General features: G+C 40.8%; 1 protein-coding gene across 2 annotated transcripts in view; it reads left to right on the top strand.

Annotated features, from left to right (window-relative positions):
* ANAPC5 (anaphase promoting complex subunit 5) overlaps nt 1-10,195 on the top strand; it is a 44,124-nt gene extending 33,929 nt beyond the window's left edge. Inside the window, exons 13-17 of one of the 2 annotated variants that reach the window (XM_040444139.1) lie at nt 17-138; nt 601-708; nt 792-939; nt 9,308-9,470; nt 9,872-10,195. In XM_040444139.1, the coding sequence (XP_040300073.1) occupies nt 17-138; nt 601-708; nt 792-939; nt 9,308-9,470; nt 9,872-10,083 (753 nt within the window). In that variant the 3' untranslated portion in view covers nt 10,084-10,195. The remainder of the gene's footprint in view (nt 1-16; nt 139-600; nt 709-791; nt 940-9,307; nt 9,471-9,871) is intronic. The other variant, XM_040444140.1, reaches the window with a different exon arrangement.
* Nucleotides 10,196-16,712: the final 6,517 nt, after the last annotated feature.

Genomic DNA, 16,712 nt, shown 5'->3' with positions numbered 1-16,712 from the left:
TTTTTTTTCTTATTAGCTATGGATGCTATGTGATCAAAAAATACAGTTTGACAGAGCAATGAATGATGGCAAATACCATTTGGCTGATTCACTTGTTACAGGAATCACAGCTCTTAACAGCATAGAGGGTGTATACAGGTAAGAAACTTTGAAGATTCCAGCCCCAGAATAAGGTAGTTCTTAAATGGCTTTATTCTTATTTTTGTGTGGATTAATTTATTAACTTTAGCTTAGGAAAAAACTTTTTTTTCCTATTTATTACAGGAAATTAGAAAATACAGATGAGTAATAGGGAGAAAATAAGTATCACCCAGAGAAAATCACAAACATTCTAATATCTGTAATTCCAGACTTGTGTTTTTCTTGTGTGTGTGTGTGTGGGGGGGTGCCGGGAGGGGTGAATACACACGTGTTTACACACACACACACGCACACTTTTTTTTCTCCTCTTTTAACAAAAATTGTATCAGGCAAAGTTCTTCCCCTTGGGAGATTTACAGTCTAATTGAGGAAGTAGAGATTGTAACCCTGAAAGTGACTATACTTGCAACCCTGGTAAAATATCAGCATAACCATTTGTTTATTTTGTTTCTGTGTCAGAAAAGCAATTGTACTACAAGCTCAGAACCAAATGTCAGAGGCGCACAAGCTTTTGCAAAAATTGTTGATTCATTGTCAGAAAATCAGGAATACAGAAATGGTGATCAGGTAAGGGAAGTCCCTTGAACATTTCCTACAGGTGGTCCTTTGTGCTGGATCTTCTCATCCCATGTCTTCCTCTTTGTGGGCAGTGTCCTGCTGTCTGTGGCCGAGCTATACTGGCGGTCTTCCTCCCCTACCATCGCGCTGCCTGTGCTCCTGCAGGCTCTGGCCCTCTCCAAGGAGTACCGGTTACAGTACTTGGCCTCTGAAACGGTGCTGAACTTGGCTTTTGCTCAGGTAAGCTGATCTCTGTTTTTATAGCACATATTTGTGCTCAAGAACTGCTTAGTCTGTTACTGCTTTTTGGTTTTGAAAGGGATAATAAAGAGCTTTGACTTCTTAATACTGAAGTCTGGGAATACAGTCTCATTGTGTAAGCCCTCCAGGAAGTCTGAAGCTGTGAACCTGGTGGCTATACCGAGCTGTGTATCTAATAAAGGGGATGCACCCATTCATCGAGGACACTTGCATCATATTAATGATTTAGCTGGCCCAGAGCTCTGCTTGATTAACAAGGGGATAAATAAAGAAATGAGGAAGTTGTGTGTTCATTGAAAGGTTTTGGAAGTTAAAAGGTATTTTATGTTTGTTTACTGTCTCCCCCTGAGGAATGTAAAGGCCGTGAGAAAAAGGACTTTGTTTTCTCCTTGCTCTATCTTCTGGTACCTAGTAGGACCTCTACATAATAGGCTTTTAATAAATATTTATTGAATGAATGCATTTTGAACTCACTGGCGCTAGGAGAATTTACTAACTAAAGCAGAGATTTCCCAAACCATGCATTAGATTAATTAGGAAGGGGCACCTGCGTGGCTCAGTCCGTTGAGTGTCGGACTCTTGATTTTGGCTCAGATCATGTTTTACATTATGGTTTGTGGGTTCAAGCCCTGCGTTGGGCTGGCTCTGTGCTGACATCGTGGAGCCTGCTTGGGATTCTCTATCTTCCTGGTCTCTCTCTTCCTACCCTGCTCGTGCTTTTTCCTTCTCTCTCAAAATAAATAAATAAACTTTACAGAAAGAAAGAAAAGGGGCACCTGGGTGGCTCAGTTGGCTGAGCATCTGACTTCCGCTCAGGTCATGATTTCAAGGTTTGTGAGTTTGAGCCCCAGACAGCCTGTTGGTGCAGGACCCACTTCAGATCCTCTGTCCCCCTATCTCTCTGCCTCTTCCCTGCTTATGCTCTTTCTCTCTCTCAAAAAATAAACAAAACATTTAAAAAAAGAAGCAAGAAAAAAAATTGGGGAGATTTAAAAAATATCTACATATCTGGGGGCACCTGGGTGGCTCAGTTGGTTAAGCATCCGACTTCAGCTCAAGTCATGATCTTGCAGTTCCTGGTTCAAGTCCCACATCAGGCTCTCTGCTATGAGCACAGAGCCCGCTTTGGATCCTGATGGTGTCTCCCTCTTTCTCTGCCCCTCCTCCACTTGTGCTTTCCTTCTCTCAAAAATAAATAAACATTAAAAAAAATCTACATATCTGGCTTTGCCTTGAAACATGGAGTCAGAATCTCTAGGGAAGGAGCAGAGGACTCTAATCTGTTTTCCAGCTCTAGTGATTTTTTTTCTCAATTAAGATAAAATTCACGTAACATAAAATTTACCATCTTAATCATTTTAAAGGGTACAATTCAGTGGTTTTAAGAATATTTACAGTGTTTTGCAGCCATCAACACTGTTTAATTTCAGAATATCCTCATCATTCCAAAAAGAAACCTGGACTCATTAAGTAGTAACTCCCATTAACCACCAAGCTACTTTCTGTCTCTGTGGGTTTGCCTATTCCGGATCTTTCATATAAATGGAATCATACAATATCTGGCCTTATGTAGTCTGGCTTCTTCACTTAGTAAGATGTTTTCAGGGTTCATTCATGTTGAATGGGACGTTCAGCATGTGTCACTGCTTCATTCCTTTTATTATTTATTCTTTTATTCCTTTATTTATTTTAAGTTTATTTATTTATTTTGAGAGAGAGAGAGCTGCCAAAGAGAGGAGAGAGAGAATCCAAAGCAGGCTCCACACTATCAGTGTGGAGCCTGAAGCGGGACTCAAACCCATGAACTGTGAGATCATGACCTGAGCTGAAATGAAGAGTGGGAAGCTTAACCGACTGAGCCACCCAGGTGCCCCGCTTCATTCCTTTTAATGGCTGAATAATACTCCACTGGATGGATAGACTACATTTTGTCCATCTGTTGGTAGACATTTGGGTCAGCTATTATAAATAGCTGCTTTAAAAAATTATTTTAAATTGTTTATTTATTTAGAGAGAGAGGGAGAGAGAATATCCCAAGCAGGCTTTGCACTGTCAGCACAGAGCCCAACTTGGAGCTAGATCCCACTAGATCCCATGAACTATGAGATCATGATCTGAGCTGAAATCAAGAGTCAGATGCTTAACCAACTGAGCCACCCAGGTGCCCCTGGATAGCTGCTTTTAACATTCACATATAAGTTTTTGTGTAGTTACATGTTTTCATTTCTCTTGGACTTACTTAAGAGTAGAATTGCTGGGTCATATGATAATTCCATATCTAACTTTTTGTGGAACCACCAAACTTCCACAGTGACTGCGCCATCTCTTCTCACCAGCAATGTATGAAGGTTCCGGTTTTTCCATGTTCTTGCCAGTACTTGTTATTTTCCTTTTTTTTTTTTTTTTTTTTTTTTTGGTATTATACCCATTTGACTATAAAGTTCTATCTCATTGTGGTTTTGATTTGTATTTTTCTAATAACTCATGATATTGAGCATCTTTTTGTGTGCTCTTGGCCATTTGTATATATTCTTTGGAGACATGTCTAAGTCCTTTATCCACTTTTTAATTGGGTTATTGTCTTTTTTGATGTTCAGTTGTAAGATTGTTTTGTATATTCTGAATACTAGACCCTTGTCAGATATATGATGTGGAAATATGTTCTTTTCTCGGGGTTGTCTTTTTACTTTCTTGATCATGTCCTTTGATGCACTAAAGTTTTAAAATTTGATGAAATCCAATTTATCCTTTTTTTTCTTTTGCTGCTTGTGCTTTTTTTTTTTTAAGTTCTTTGTTTTTTGTTTTTTTGGTTTACTTATTTTTGAGAGAGAGAGAGAAAGACAGAGCACAGGCAGGGGAGGGCCAGGGAGAGAGGGAGACACAGAATCCAAAGCAGGCTCCAGGCTCTGAGCTGTCAGCACAGAGCCTCTCAGAGCCTGACACGGGGATTGAACTCATGAGCCATGAGATCATGACCTGAACTGAAGTCAGAACTCAACTGACTGAGCCACCCAGGCGCCCCTGTTGCTTGTGCTTTTGATGTTCTCCTTAAGAAACTGTTGCTTAATCCAAGTTCACAAAGATTTATACTTATGTTTCCTTCTAAGGTTTTGAATAGTTTTAGCTCTTCCGTTTAGGTCTTTGATCAATTTAGAGTTAATTTTTTTAAAGTTTATTTATTTATTTTGAGAGAGGGAGAGAGCAGGGGAGGGGCAGAGAGAGAGGGGAGGGAGAATCCCAAGCAAACAAACCCTAAGATCATGACCCAACCCAAAATCAAGATTCAGATGCCCAACCAACTGAGCCACCCAAGTGCCCTATTTTTGAGTTAATTTTTATATATGGCGTGAGGTAGGAGTCCAGCTTTATTCTTTCACATATGGATATCCCGGTGTCAAAGCACTACTTGTTGAAAACAGTGTTCTTTTCCCATTGAGTAGTCTTGGCATCCATGTCAAAAATATTGATCATTAATGTATGGATTTATTTCTGCACTCTCAGTTCTATTCCATTGATCTGTCCTTATGATAATACCACACTGTTTGATTATTATATCTTTGTAGTGAATTTAAAATTAGGATGGAAGTAAGAGTTCTCTAATTTTGTGCTTCTTTTTTCAAGATCATTTTGGCTGTTGGTATTCTCTTGCAATTCCATATGAATTTTAGAATAGCTTGTCCATTTCAGTAAAAATAGTATTTAGAGTTTTGATAAGGAATGTGTTCAATCTGTAGATGAATTTGGAGAGTGTTACCATCTTCACACTATTAAATCTTCCAGTCCATTAACACAGGCTGTCTTTTTTTTTTTAGGTCTTCTTTAATTTCTTTTTCTTTTCTTTTTTTTTTTTTTTTTTAAGTTTACTTATTTATTTTGAGGCAGGGAGGAGCAGAGAGAGAGGAAGGGAGAGAGAGAATCCTAAGCAGGTTCTTTGCTGCCAGCGCAGAGCCCAGTGTGGGGATCGAACTCATGAACCATGATATCATGATCTGAGCCAAAATCAGGAGTTGGATCCTTAACGAGCTGAGTCACCCAGGTGCCCTAGGTCTTCTTTTTAGTTTTTTATTTTATTTATTTATTTTGAGAGGAGAGAGAGCAAGCAGGGGAGGGGCAGAGAGAGAGAGAATCCCAAGGAGGCTCCACACTGTTAGTGCAGAGCCTGATGCAGGGCTTGAACGCACGAATGGTGAGATCATGACCCGAGGTGAAATCAAGAGTTGGATGCTTAACCGACTGAGCCATCCAGGTGCTCCCCCCGCCCCCCAGGTCTTCTTTCATGTCTTCAATAGTGTCTTCTAGTTTTCAGTGTACAATTCTTACAGTTTCTTAGTTAAATTTATTCCTAAGTATTTTATTCTTTTTGATGCTATCATAAATGGAATTTTAAAAATTAATTTTATTTTTGGATTGTTCATTGCTAGTGTATATTGATCTTATATCCTGCAACTTTGCTGAACTTGTTTAATACCTGTTACAGGTTTTTAAGGATTCTTTAGAAGTTTTCTGTATATAAGATCATGTAACTCTGCAAATACAGAATTTTACTTCTTCCATTACAATTTGAATGCCTTTCATTTCTTTTTCTTGCCCAATTGCCCCATGTAGAACTTTCAGAACAGTGCTGAATAGAAGTGGCAAGAATGTACATACTTGTTTTTGCTCCTGATCTTAGGGGCATGATTTCAGTCTTTTTTTTTTTTTTTTTTTCCTGTTAATGTACTTTATTTATTTATTTATTTATTTATTTAATATATGAAATTTATTGTCAAATTGGTTTCCATACAACACCCAGTGCTCATCCCAAAAGATGCCCTCTTCAATGCTCATCACCTCCCCTCCCCTCCCTCCCACCCCCCATCAACCCTCAGTTTGTTCTCAGTTTTTAAGAGTCTCTTATGCTTTGGCTCTCTCCCACTCTAACCTCTTTTTTTTTTTTCCTTCCCCTCCCCCATGGATTTCTGTTAAGTTTCTCAGGAAGATCCACATAAGAGTGAAAACATGGTATCTGTCTTTCTCTGTATGGCTTATTTCACTTAGCATCACACTCTCCAGTTCCATCCACATTGCTACAAAGGGCCATATTTCATTCTTTCTCATTGCCATGTAGTACTCCATTGTGTATACAAACCACAGTTTCTTTATCCATTCATCAGTTGATGGACATTTAGGCTTTTTCCATAATTTGGCTATTGTTGACAGTGCTGCTATAAACATTGGGGTACAAGTGCCCCTATGCATCAGTACTCCTGTATCCCTTGGGTAAATTCCTAGCAGTGCTACTGCTGGGTCATAGAGTAGGTCTATTTTTAATTTTTTGAGGAACCTCCACACTGTTTTCCAGAGCGGCTGCACCAGTTTGCATTCCCACCAACAGTGCAAGAGGGTTCCCGTTTCTCCACATCCTCTCCAGCATCTACAGTCTCCTGATTTGTTCATTTTGGCCACTCTGACTGGCGTGAGGTGATATCTGAGTGTGGTTTTGATTTGTATTTCCCTGATGAGGAGCGACGTTGAGCATCTTTTCATGTGCCTGTTGGCCATCTGGATATCTTCTTTAGAGAAGTGTCTATTCATGTTTTCTGCCCATTTCTTCACTGGATTATTTGTTTTTTGGGTGTGGAGTTTGGTGAGCTCTTTATAGATTTTGGATACTAGCCCTTTGTCCAATATGTCATTTGCAAATATCTTTTCCCATTCCGTTGGTTGCCTTTTAGTTTTGTTGATTGTTTCCTTTGCTGTGCAGAAGCTTTTTATCTTCATGAGGTCCCAATAGTTCATTTTTGCTTTTAATTCCCTTGCCTTTGGAGATGTGTCAAGTAAGAAAATGCTGCGTGTGAGGTCAGAGAGGTCTTTTCCTGCTTTCTCCTCTAGTGTTTTGATGGTTTCCTGTCTCACATTCAGGTCCTTGATCCATTTTGAGTTTATTTTTGTGAATGGTGTAAGGAAGTGGTCTAGTTTCATTCTTCTGCATGTTGCTGTCCAGTTCTCCCAGCACCATTTGTTAAACAGACTGTCTTTTTTCCATTGGATATTCTCTCCTGCTTTGTCAAAGATTAGTTGGCCATACTTTTGCGGGTCTAGTTCTGGGGTTTCTATTCTATTCCATTGGTCTATGTGTCTGTTTTTGTGCCAATACCATGCTGTCTTGATGATGACAGCTTTGTAGTAGAGGCTAAAGTCTGGGATTGTGATGCCTCCTTCTTTGGTCTTCTTCTTCAAAATTACTTTGGCTATTCGGGGCCTTTTGTGATTCCATATGAATTTTAGGATTGCTTGTTCTAGCTTCGAGAAGAATGCTGGTGCAATTTTGATTGGGATTGCATTGAATGTGTAGATAGCTTTGGGTAGTATTGACATTTTAACAATACTTATTCTTCCAAACCATGAGCATGGAATGTTTTTCCATTTCTTTATATCTTCTTCAATTTCCTTCATAAGCTTTCTATAGTTTTCAGCATACAGACCTTGTACATCTTTGGTTAGATTTATTCCTAGGTATTTTATGCTTCTTGGTGCAATTGTGAATGGGATCAGTTTATTTGTCTTTCTGTTGCTTCATTATTAGTGTATAAGAATGCAACTGATTTCTGTACATTGATGTTGTATCCTGCAACTTTGCTGAATTCATGTATCAGTTCTAGCAGACTTTTGGTGGAGTCTGTCGGATTTTCCATGTATAATATCATGTCATCTGCAAAAAGTGAAAGCTTGACTTCATCTTTGCCAATTTTGATGCCTTTGATGTCCTTTTGTTGTCTGATTGCTGATGCTAATACTTCCAACACTATGTTAAACAACAGCGGTGAGAGTGGACATCCCTGTCGTGTTCAGTCTTTCATTTTTAACTATGATGTTAACTGTGGACTTTGCATAGATGCACTGGTACTAAGTTGAGGAAGTTCCCTTCTACTCCTGAATATTTTTATCATGAAAAGGTGTTGGGGTTTTGTGAAATGCTTTTTCTATATCAATTGAGTAGATCATGTGGTATTTTTCGTTTATTCTATTAATATTGTATATTACATTGATTTTTTTACATATTGAACTACTGTTGCATTCTTGGGATAAATCCTACTTGATTATGATGTATGATTTTTTGTTTTTTTGAGAGAGTGAGTGGGGGAGGGGCAAAGGGAGAGAGAATCTTAAGCAGGCTTCATGGCCAGCACAGACCCCAGTGTGGGGCTCGATGCAAGACTTGATCTCACAACTGTGAGATTATGACCTGAGCCAAACTCAAGAGTTAGACACTTCACCGACTGAGCCACCCAGGTGCCCCCGTGTATGATCCTTTTAATATGCTATTGGATTTGGTTTGCTAGTATTTGTTGAGGATTTTTGCATGTGTATTCATAAGGGATATTGGTCTGTAGTTTTCTTTCCTTATGATATCTTTATTTTGCTTTGGTATTAGGGCAACAGTGGCCTTACAAAGTGAGTTCCTTTCTCTTCTATTTTTGGAAGAATGAGAAGGATTGGTGTTAATTCTTCTTTAAATGTTTTGTAGAATTTACCAAGTTCTGTTCTTTGGTGTATATGTGTTTATAATTGTGTCTTCTTGATGAATTGACCCGTTAGCAGTATATAATGCCCTTTGTCTTTCGTAACAGTTTTTGACTTAAAGTCTGTTTTGTTTGATGTAAGTGTAGTCACTCCAGCTATCTTCTGGCTACTGTTTGTATGGAGTATCTCTTTTATGTCCTTTTACTTTCAGCCTGTTTGTGTCTTTTTTTTTTTTAAGCCTATTTGTGTCTTTTAACCAAGAGTGAGTCTCCTTGTAGATAGCATATAGTCAGATCATGTTTCTTTTAAATCTACTCTGCTAATCTCTGCTTTTTAACTGAAGAGTTTAATTCATTTATATTTAATGTAATTATAGATTTGAAAGGACTTCTATTTTGCTATTTTTTTCTATATATTTCTTACATCTTTTTTTGTTCCTCGGTTCCTCCATTACTGTTTCTTTTGTGTTAAATGGATGTTTCTTGTTTATTTTACTGTATACTTTCGAGTTATTTCTTAGTGGTTTCCCTTCTCCCAATGATTCTTGCACAATAAGTTTAACCCTTTGGAATCACCAAGCTAAAGGATATTGATTCTGAATGTTGTTGTAAAGATAAAAACCTTCCTATAGTGTGAATAACTACTACCTGCTATATCCATCATAATCTGAAGTCAGATTGTCATACAGTGTTTTCTAGGAGTGTGGTGCATATTAAATGTAGTACATGTCAGGGAGAACATAAGCCAGACATGGCCATGCAGGAAATAAGGTTCAGAAATGAAGCCTTTTCTGTAGTGGGCAGTGGGTGTGGGTAGGTACAGTACCACAATGTTTCTTTTTCAGCTCATCCTTGGAATCCCAGAACAGGCCTTAAGTCTTCTCCACATGGCCATTGAGCCCATCTTGGCTGACGGGGCTGTCCTGGACAAAGGCCGCGCCATGTTCTTGGTGGCCAAGTGCCAGGTGGCTTCAGCAGCTGCTTATGATCCACCAAAGAAAGCAGAAGGTAGGGAACCATACAAAGATTGCTATGCGATACTATTGCAGAAAAAAAATTAAATTTAGGACCCAGAAGAAGGAAGACATTAAATTTGGGATAGTATTTAAGTTCTCAAATACATGTTAAGATTTATGCAGTATTTAAAGTGCTTTGACATGCATGCTTGGTGTGAAGGTTGAGGGCAAGTGAATGATTATTTTAACCCTACAGAACCAAGTACCAGGCTGGAAATCAGGACTAAAGACCTTTTTTAAAACCTCCCCCTAGTGTATTTTTTTCTTCTCAAAGAGTAGAGTATAAAAGTATCTCTGGTACATGTTAAACCAATGAAAGTAGATGTCAAGTTTTGAAAACTGTATGCAAAGTGTTGAGTTAAACATGTGTGCTTTTTTCCCATTTTCCATCAGCTCTGGAGGCAGCCATTGAGAATCTCAATGAAGCCAAGAACTATTTTGCAAAGGTCGACTGCAAAGAGCAAATCAGAGATGTTGTTTACTTCCAGGCCAGACTCTACCACACCTTGGGGAAGACCCAGGAGAGGAACCGATGCGCGATGCTCTTCCGGCAGCTGCATCAGGAACTGCCCTCTCATGGGGTTCCCTTGATAAATCATCTCTAGTGAGAGCATCCCTGCTGGGCCGCTATACAGAATATAAGATTTTGGACTTCCTCTCCCTCCATGTAAATGATGTATTTAATGTCTGTCTTATCAATAAACTGCATTCTGATTAGTTTGTCTTATTTTGTTGCTAGAATATACATACTTGTTTTCTCCCTTTTCTTTTTGATAGCAAAAGATACCAACTTTTTGTTGATAAACAGCTGTTTTATTAATAAGCTATTACAAGTGTTAAAGGTTATGTTCTCTCTGGGCAAAGTTGCCAGTATCTTCTTAGGATCTGTACACATTCTGCATCATCACAGGAATTTGTATTTAGCACCTATGCTCAGACATCAGCTCTTCTGGGTATCGGCAGGTCTCTCCAAGGGGTCAGTGGAGGTTTCTCTAAGACTTAGATTTTCCTTCTGAAGCTTCCCTGCTTTGTTGGACTGAGCTGGGGGTTTGTGGTGGGCCTATGTGTGCTTGTAAGCACATGTTGGTTCTTGACTGGAAATTAAGAAGGAAAAAGATCTTTTTATGGTTTTTGGACCAATGACAAGAAACAGATTTCAGTCACTTTCTGGGTATTTGTTTTCTTCTGTCTTCTACATTACTGTACTTCTTCTCTCTTTAACTATATAAATGAAGGATGATGATAACAAGTCTAGGAATTCATTATGAATGAGGGGATTATAAATTAAGAAAAGGTCTAAAGCTCAGAGGTGTGCAGATGCTATCACTCAAATATGTAGAGTATCTAATTTACACATCTCAACCCTGCCATTAAGCAGAACCAGTTATTGCTTTGCAAATTTATCTTATCCCTCAGTGTTCACAGGAAAATCACTCTGTTTCAAGTCCAAAACAGCAACAAGGAACCAACCAATTTTTTCAGCTTCTATCATTGGCTCTTTCTCCGTTAAATTTAAACCTTCTGATGGGAAATAATTTCTCTCCAGGGCTCTTTGAAACAGCGTAAAACAACTCCCACTCATAGGGAGCATTTGCCGGCTAAAGACAGCCGCTCTGGAAACAAGAGACTCTGTAGAGATAGAGACAGTAAGTGGTATGTTGATGTTTAAAAATCTTAAATTAGGGGCGCCTGGGTGGCTCAGTCGGTTGTGCGGCTGACTTCGGCTCAGGTCGTGATCTCACGGTCTGTGAGTTCAAGACCCCCGTTGGGCTCTGTGCTGACAGCTTGGAGCCTGGAGCCTGCTTCAGATTCTGTGTCTCCCTCTCTCTCTGACCCTCCCCCATTCATGCTCTGTCTCTTTCTGTCTCAAAAATAAATAAATGTTAAAAAAATTAAAAATCTTAATATGAAAGGTTATATATGGAGATAGTAAAAATTAAATATTCTTAAAGGCTGTAGAGTAAAAAGTAATTCTTCCTCCCAGGTAGTAACCACAATTACCAGTTTCTTTTTATTCTTCCAAATATAGTCTCTCATCTGATGTCAGTTTTGGCCCATGTATTTAAACTACAGTCTTTCTAGCCTAAGAAGTGATCACTCTGTCTCAGTGTAAGAAGGTTCAAGAGATGGGACAACATTGCTCAGCCAACCCCTCATGCATCAACATTAAAAACCAGAAATCATCAGATCTGACCAGGACTAACTACATGATTTGTGGGGCCAGTGCAAAGTAAAAATACAAAGCCTCTATTAAGTAGAGCATTAAACCAGGTAAGTGGCACAATTCAGTTAGAAACAGCAGAGTGACCCCCACATTCATAACTGGGTTACAACTCATTGGCTTTTTTCCTGGTGGAGCATTTGGTGAGGGAAGAGTCAGACTGGTGTAATTATGGGTGGTTTAATATAGGAGTGTAACAAAACGATGATTTGTTTAAATGGGGAAAGGGTTTGGTGAGGAGGGAATTGAAGTTATATAGCCAGTGGCCCTTCGGGTCTACACCAGAGAACTTACAGAGAAGAAAGGTGTAGTGACCCAAGCCAGTGGCTTGGCATGGTGGGAACTCTACCAGCAGGTTTGGTGTTGAGTGTTTCCAGGCCTGGGGCAAATGGGAGCAAATATTTTAACACTTAACAGACTGCCCTGTTGTAATTTATGTAAATATACTAATACATTTAATCTTTACAAGAATCCTAAGAAGTTGGCTACAGCATTAATCCCATTTAACAGACAGGAAACCAAGGCATAAGGAGATTAAGTCACTCATTCACCCAAGGCCACACAGCTGGTAGGTTGCAGAGCTGGGAATCCAACCCAGTTGCTACATTACCCTAGAGCTGCCTGTTCCTGGAGTTTTGAAAAGCACTGTAATGTTTTTGTGAACATTCTATTCCAGTTCATTGGGCACATAGTTGTCATTTATCTAGTGCCCAATATAGGCTAGACACTGTGCTGGGTACTTCCACACATACCATCTCTAATGCTTGTCGGCCAAATACCATTTTACACTTGAGGAGACTGCCTCAGAGAGTTGGCCTAATCCAGCCCCCTCACTAGTGAGGATCAGTCCCGGTGTACAGGCTTCTCAACCTCATCCTGGGACCACCTTTGTATTGACCTATATGCCTTGAATGCGTCTACTTGTTCAGAGCATTTTACATTTTACCCTGATGTTTTTGGGTATTACACTGATTTTTTTTCTTTCTCGTAGCACATCTAAGACAAACGAAGAGCTTCATCTGTGTCCCTGCTGACTTCTCCTTTTATGCTGTTGTTTATGTTTGAGACTAATAAACATATTAATCTCACTGCTCATTGAAGGGAAACTTCCCAGGCTTTTTTTCTTTTTTTTTCTTTTTTTTCAACCGGTGTTTTTCTACTTTCCTGTTGAATGGGAAGGAATTCAATGAATTAAGTATATCAGTATGATTTATCCTACTCTCTCTACCTGGGTGTTCAAGGTTTGGAGAGTGGAATATTCCAGTGAACACCACGAGTAGAACATAGAACAGTTCCTAAAGGAAAAGACAAAGCCTTGGCAGGAGCTTACGATGCTGTCCTATGTGGTGAGATAGTTTAAAAAAAAATATTTTTAATGTTTATTTATTTTTGAGAGAGCAAGACAGAGTGTGAGCAGGGGGAGTGGCAGAGAGAGAGGGAGACATGGAATCCGAAGCAGGCGCCAGGCTCTGAGCTGTCAGCACAGAGCCTGATGCGGGGCTCAAACCCACGAACTGTGAGCTCATGACCTGAGCCAAAGTTGGACGCTTAACTGACTGAGCCATCCAGGCGCCCCAGTGGGATAATTTTTAAGTCTTACTTTTCAGCCCCTCCCTTGTACTGTCCAAGTTTTCTTAAAAATAAGATTCAGATGCTTTGTTTACTTATTTTCTTGGCAATCTGTGTTGTCAAGACAACAAGATCTGTTTGCCTAGAATAGGTCTTTCTAGTGTTCTTGGAGGAAAAAACCCAAAAAGCAAAGCCAATTTTTAAAAAAATTTTTATTTTAAAGATTGAGAGGGGGCGCCTGGGTGGCGCAGTCGGTTAAGCGTCCGACTTCAGCCAGGTCATGATCTCACGGTCCGTGAGTTCGAGCCCCGCGTCAGGCTCTGGGCTGATGGCTCAGAGCTGGAGCCTGTTTCTGATTCTGTGTCTCCCTCTCTCTCTGCCCCTCCCCCATTCATGCTCTGTCTCTCTCTGTCCCAAAAAATAAATAAACGTTGAAAAGAAAATTAAAAAAAAAAAAAAAAAAAGATTGAGAGCATGAGCGGGGGAGAGGGGCGGAAGGGGAGAGAGAGAGAAAGGGAGAAGGAGAGAGAGAGAGAGGGAGAGAAAGAGGGAGAGAGAGAGAGAGAGAGAGAGAGAGAGAGAGAATCTTAAGCGGGCTCTATGCTTAGCATGGAGCCTGATGCAGGGCTCGATCCCATGACCTTGGGATCATGACCTGAGCTAAAATCAAGAGTTGGATGCTTGACTGACTAAGCAACCTAGATGCCCCAAGCAAAGCCAATTTTTATTTTCATATCTCTAAGAAGAAAATGGTTTCCTTCAGTGGGATGATTCCTATCATAAGAAAGGCCAAGTGTCAATGAAAGGCAATTATGATGTTCCCTGCTTTTTTCTAATTCACTTCAATAAGGAAGGCGCATAATTGATGGGGTTTTAAGCTCTGTACTAAGTATATTAATAGTTAGCACCTCTGAGCACATACGTGCCAGGCACCAAGCTGTTATCTTCACACACGTAATTGTATTTAAACTGAACCTGTGAACTGGGTTTGTTATCTCCCTTTGACAGCTGATGAAACCGAAATCCCTTGTCCAAGACCATAGACCTGGTAACTAGCAAAGCTGGGATTTGAGCTACATCTGTTTTGACTCCAAAGTCACTGCTTTCAACCACAATGCTAAAGGTAAACAAATGTTTCAGATGTGGTACTCATCTGTCCTCCAGGAATTTATAGCTCTCTTGGCAAGTCTGAACCCATTAGTGAAAAGGAAGGAATAGAGACAACCTGGTGGCCGAGCATCCATTACGTGGCATAGTCCTTGCCACAGGAGGTCAGACAGGGGAGAGATCAAGGAGGGCCTGGGTCATAACATTTCAGGAACTTCTTGCAGAAAGTAGTGGATCTTGGGCTAGAGTTTGGATTTGAATGGGCACTTTCTTGCCTGTCTCACATAACTGGCTTCTTGCTTTATACAGCTGTATGTATATCTAAGTTTCTGCCTGTTAGTTATGGTGTTCTAATAAGACATAGATGATTTAGTAACATGATATAAACATACAGAATTGTATATTTTAACAAGTAGCAGGTACAGACATCAACCAATATCTATTTTGGTTTCTTTAGTAAAGCAGGGGTTGCCAAGCTATTGCTCACATGGGTCAAATCTGACATGTCGCCTGTTTTTAGAAGTCCTGCTAGCTGAGATTGGTTGAAACATTTTTAAATGGTTGAAGAGAAATCAAAACAATATTTTGTGACATGGGAAAATGAAATACAATTTAACTTTGAGTGTCTGTAAATAAGAGTTTTATTGGAACACAGCCACACCTATTCATTTATTTTTGTCTATGGCTGCTAGAATGGCAGAGTGAGAAGTTGTCACAGAGACCACATGGCCTGAAAGCCAAAAATATTTACTATCTGGCCCTTTACAAAAAAAGTTTGCTGACCCCTGACATAGAGTCAGATATGTTCAAAATGCTCCCTAATACATATTTTGGGGGAGAATATAGCAAACTATAGAAAAATAAAGAATTATGCATCCACCACTCAGAACTGACTTAACATTTTACGATTTGCTTCAAATACATTCATAAGTGAAAGGCACAAAACTGTCTGGGTTGCTTGTCTCTATTCTCTGTCCCTACTCCCATCTTTGTAGCAGATTGTCATGAATTTAATTTACAGCCAATCCCTATTAACCTTTTTAAAAAACACTTATGTGTAAGCATGTGTCCATGAACAAGATAGACTATGTGGGGGTTTTAAATACAAACTGTACCTCATACTGTATTCTGCAACTTGCTCCTTTACACAGCATTCTGGTTTGGGGATCTTCCCATATGTGTGCAAACAGATGTAATGTACTCCTTTGAACTATTGACAGTATCCCATCAAACGCCATAACACGTTTTGTTTATCCATTCCCCTGATGAACATTTAGGAAGGCTATTTCCGGGTTTTCACTATTACCACAAAAGCATGAGACCTGGTGAATATCAGAAAGGGTGTACATCTTATCCAAAAGCTCTGAATTGTCTATGAGGGCTCCTGTAGCATGGAAATACCAGAGGACCTCAACAGAAATCCACCCAATTGACAAGAGGACTTTGAACCTTTAATTACTTTGGCCTTTGACTCCCCTCTGGACTTGATTCCCTTTTGGCTTCTTGGCAGGGTCAGGGAAGACATCCCTTTTGGTTCAGGACTGGGTTTCAAAACCATCTAAGGCCGGCAGGTCAGGTAACCCTTGAGGTCTTCTCTCTCCCTCCCCCTGCAGTGCTGTTTAGTCCCAGATGGGGGACTAAACACACTCTTAAGGCTCCAGCAAAGTACGGCACCCAAAGGGGTACTGTGAAGAATATGATGTATCTCACAAAAAGCATCTAAGTAGTTTTGGGGGAAAGCTAGAACTTCGTTGGGTTTGGAGTAGTTTGGTACATCCGGTGGAGTGGGGGTGGGAAAGGAACAGTGTTCCCCAGCCTTTAGGGCAGGCCCTGAGCGGTGGTCAGTGGAGAGGCGGGTAAGGAAGGGGGTTCCCCGAATGAGCGGTGACCCGAATCAGGCCGCATCCACCTCCCGGCAGCTGGTGCAGAGGCAGCAGCCCCGGGACGGAAGCCAGGCCGCGAGGCGGGACCCTGGGTGTCCCGCGGGCTTGGGGAACTTTCCACGACTCAGCCGCCGCCCTGCAGTCCCCGCGTCTGGCCAAACAATGCGAGCGCTGCCCGCGCGTCCGGCCTGCCCTAGGGTGCCGCAGCCGCCGCGGAGAGAACGGGCATAGGGGCGCGCCGCGGACGGGGGCAAAGTTGCCGCGCAGCCTCTCGCGCTCGGACGCCCGGCAGGTCTCTCCCCTCCTCGCGGGTCCGCGGCCTCCTTCCACCGCTCCCGGCCCCGCCTCACTTCCCCTCGCCGCCGCCTCCTCCCCTTTCTTCTCCTTCGGCCGGGGCCGCCGGAGCCGCCAGCCTTGCCGCTACTTTCGTCTCAGCCGGCTCCCACCTCCCCGC

Source organism: Herpailurus yagouaroundi, unplaced genomic scaffold (genome assembly GCF_014898765.1).
Source record: "Herpailurus yagouaroundi ecotype Mexico unplaced genomic scaffold, PumYag 191, whole genome shotgun sequence".
Lineage (NCBI taxonomy): Eukaryota > Metazoa > Chordata > Mammalia > Carnivora > Felidae > Herpailurus > Herpailurus yagouaroundi.
The sequence above is the reverse complement of the archived record's forward strand: the minus strand, read 5'-3'. Positions and strand labels throughout refer to the sequence as shown.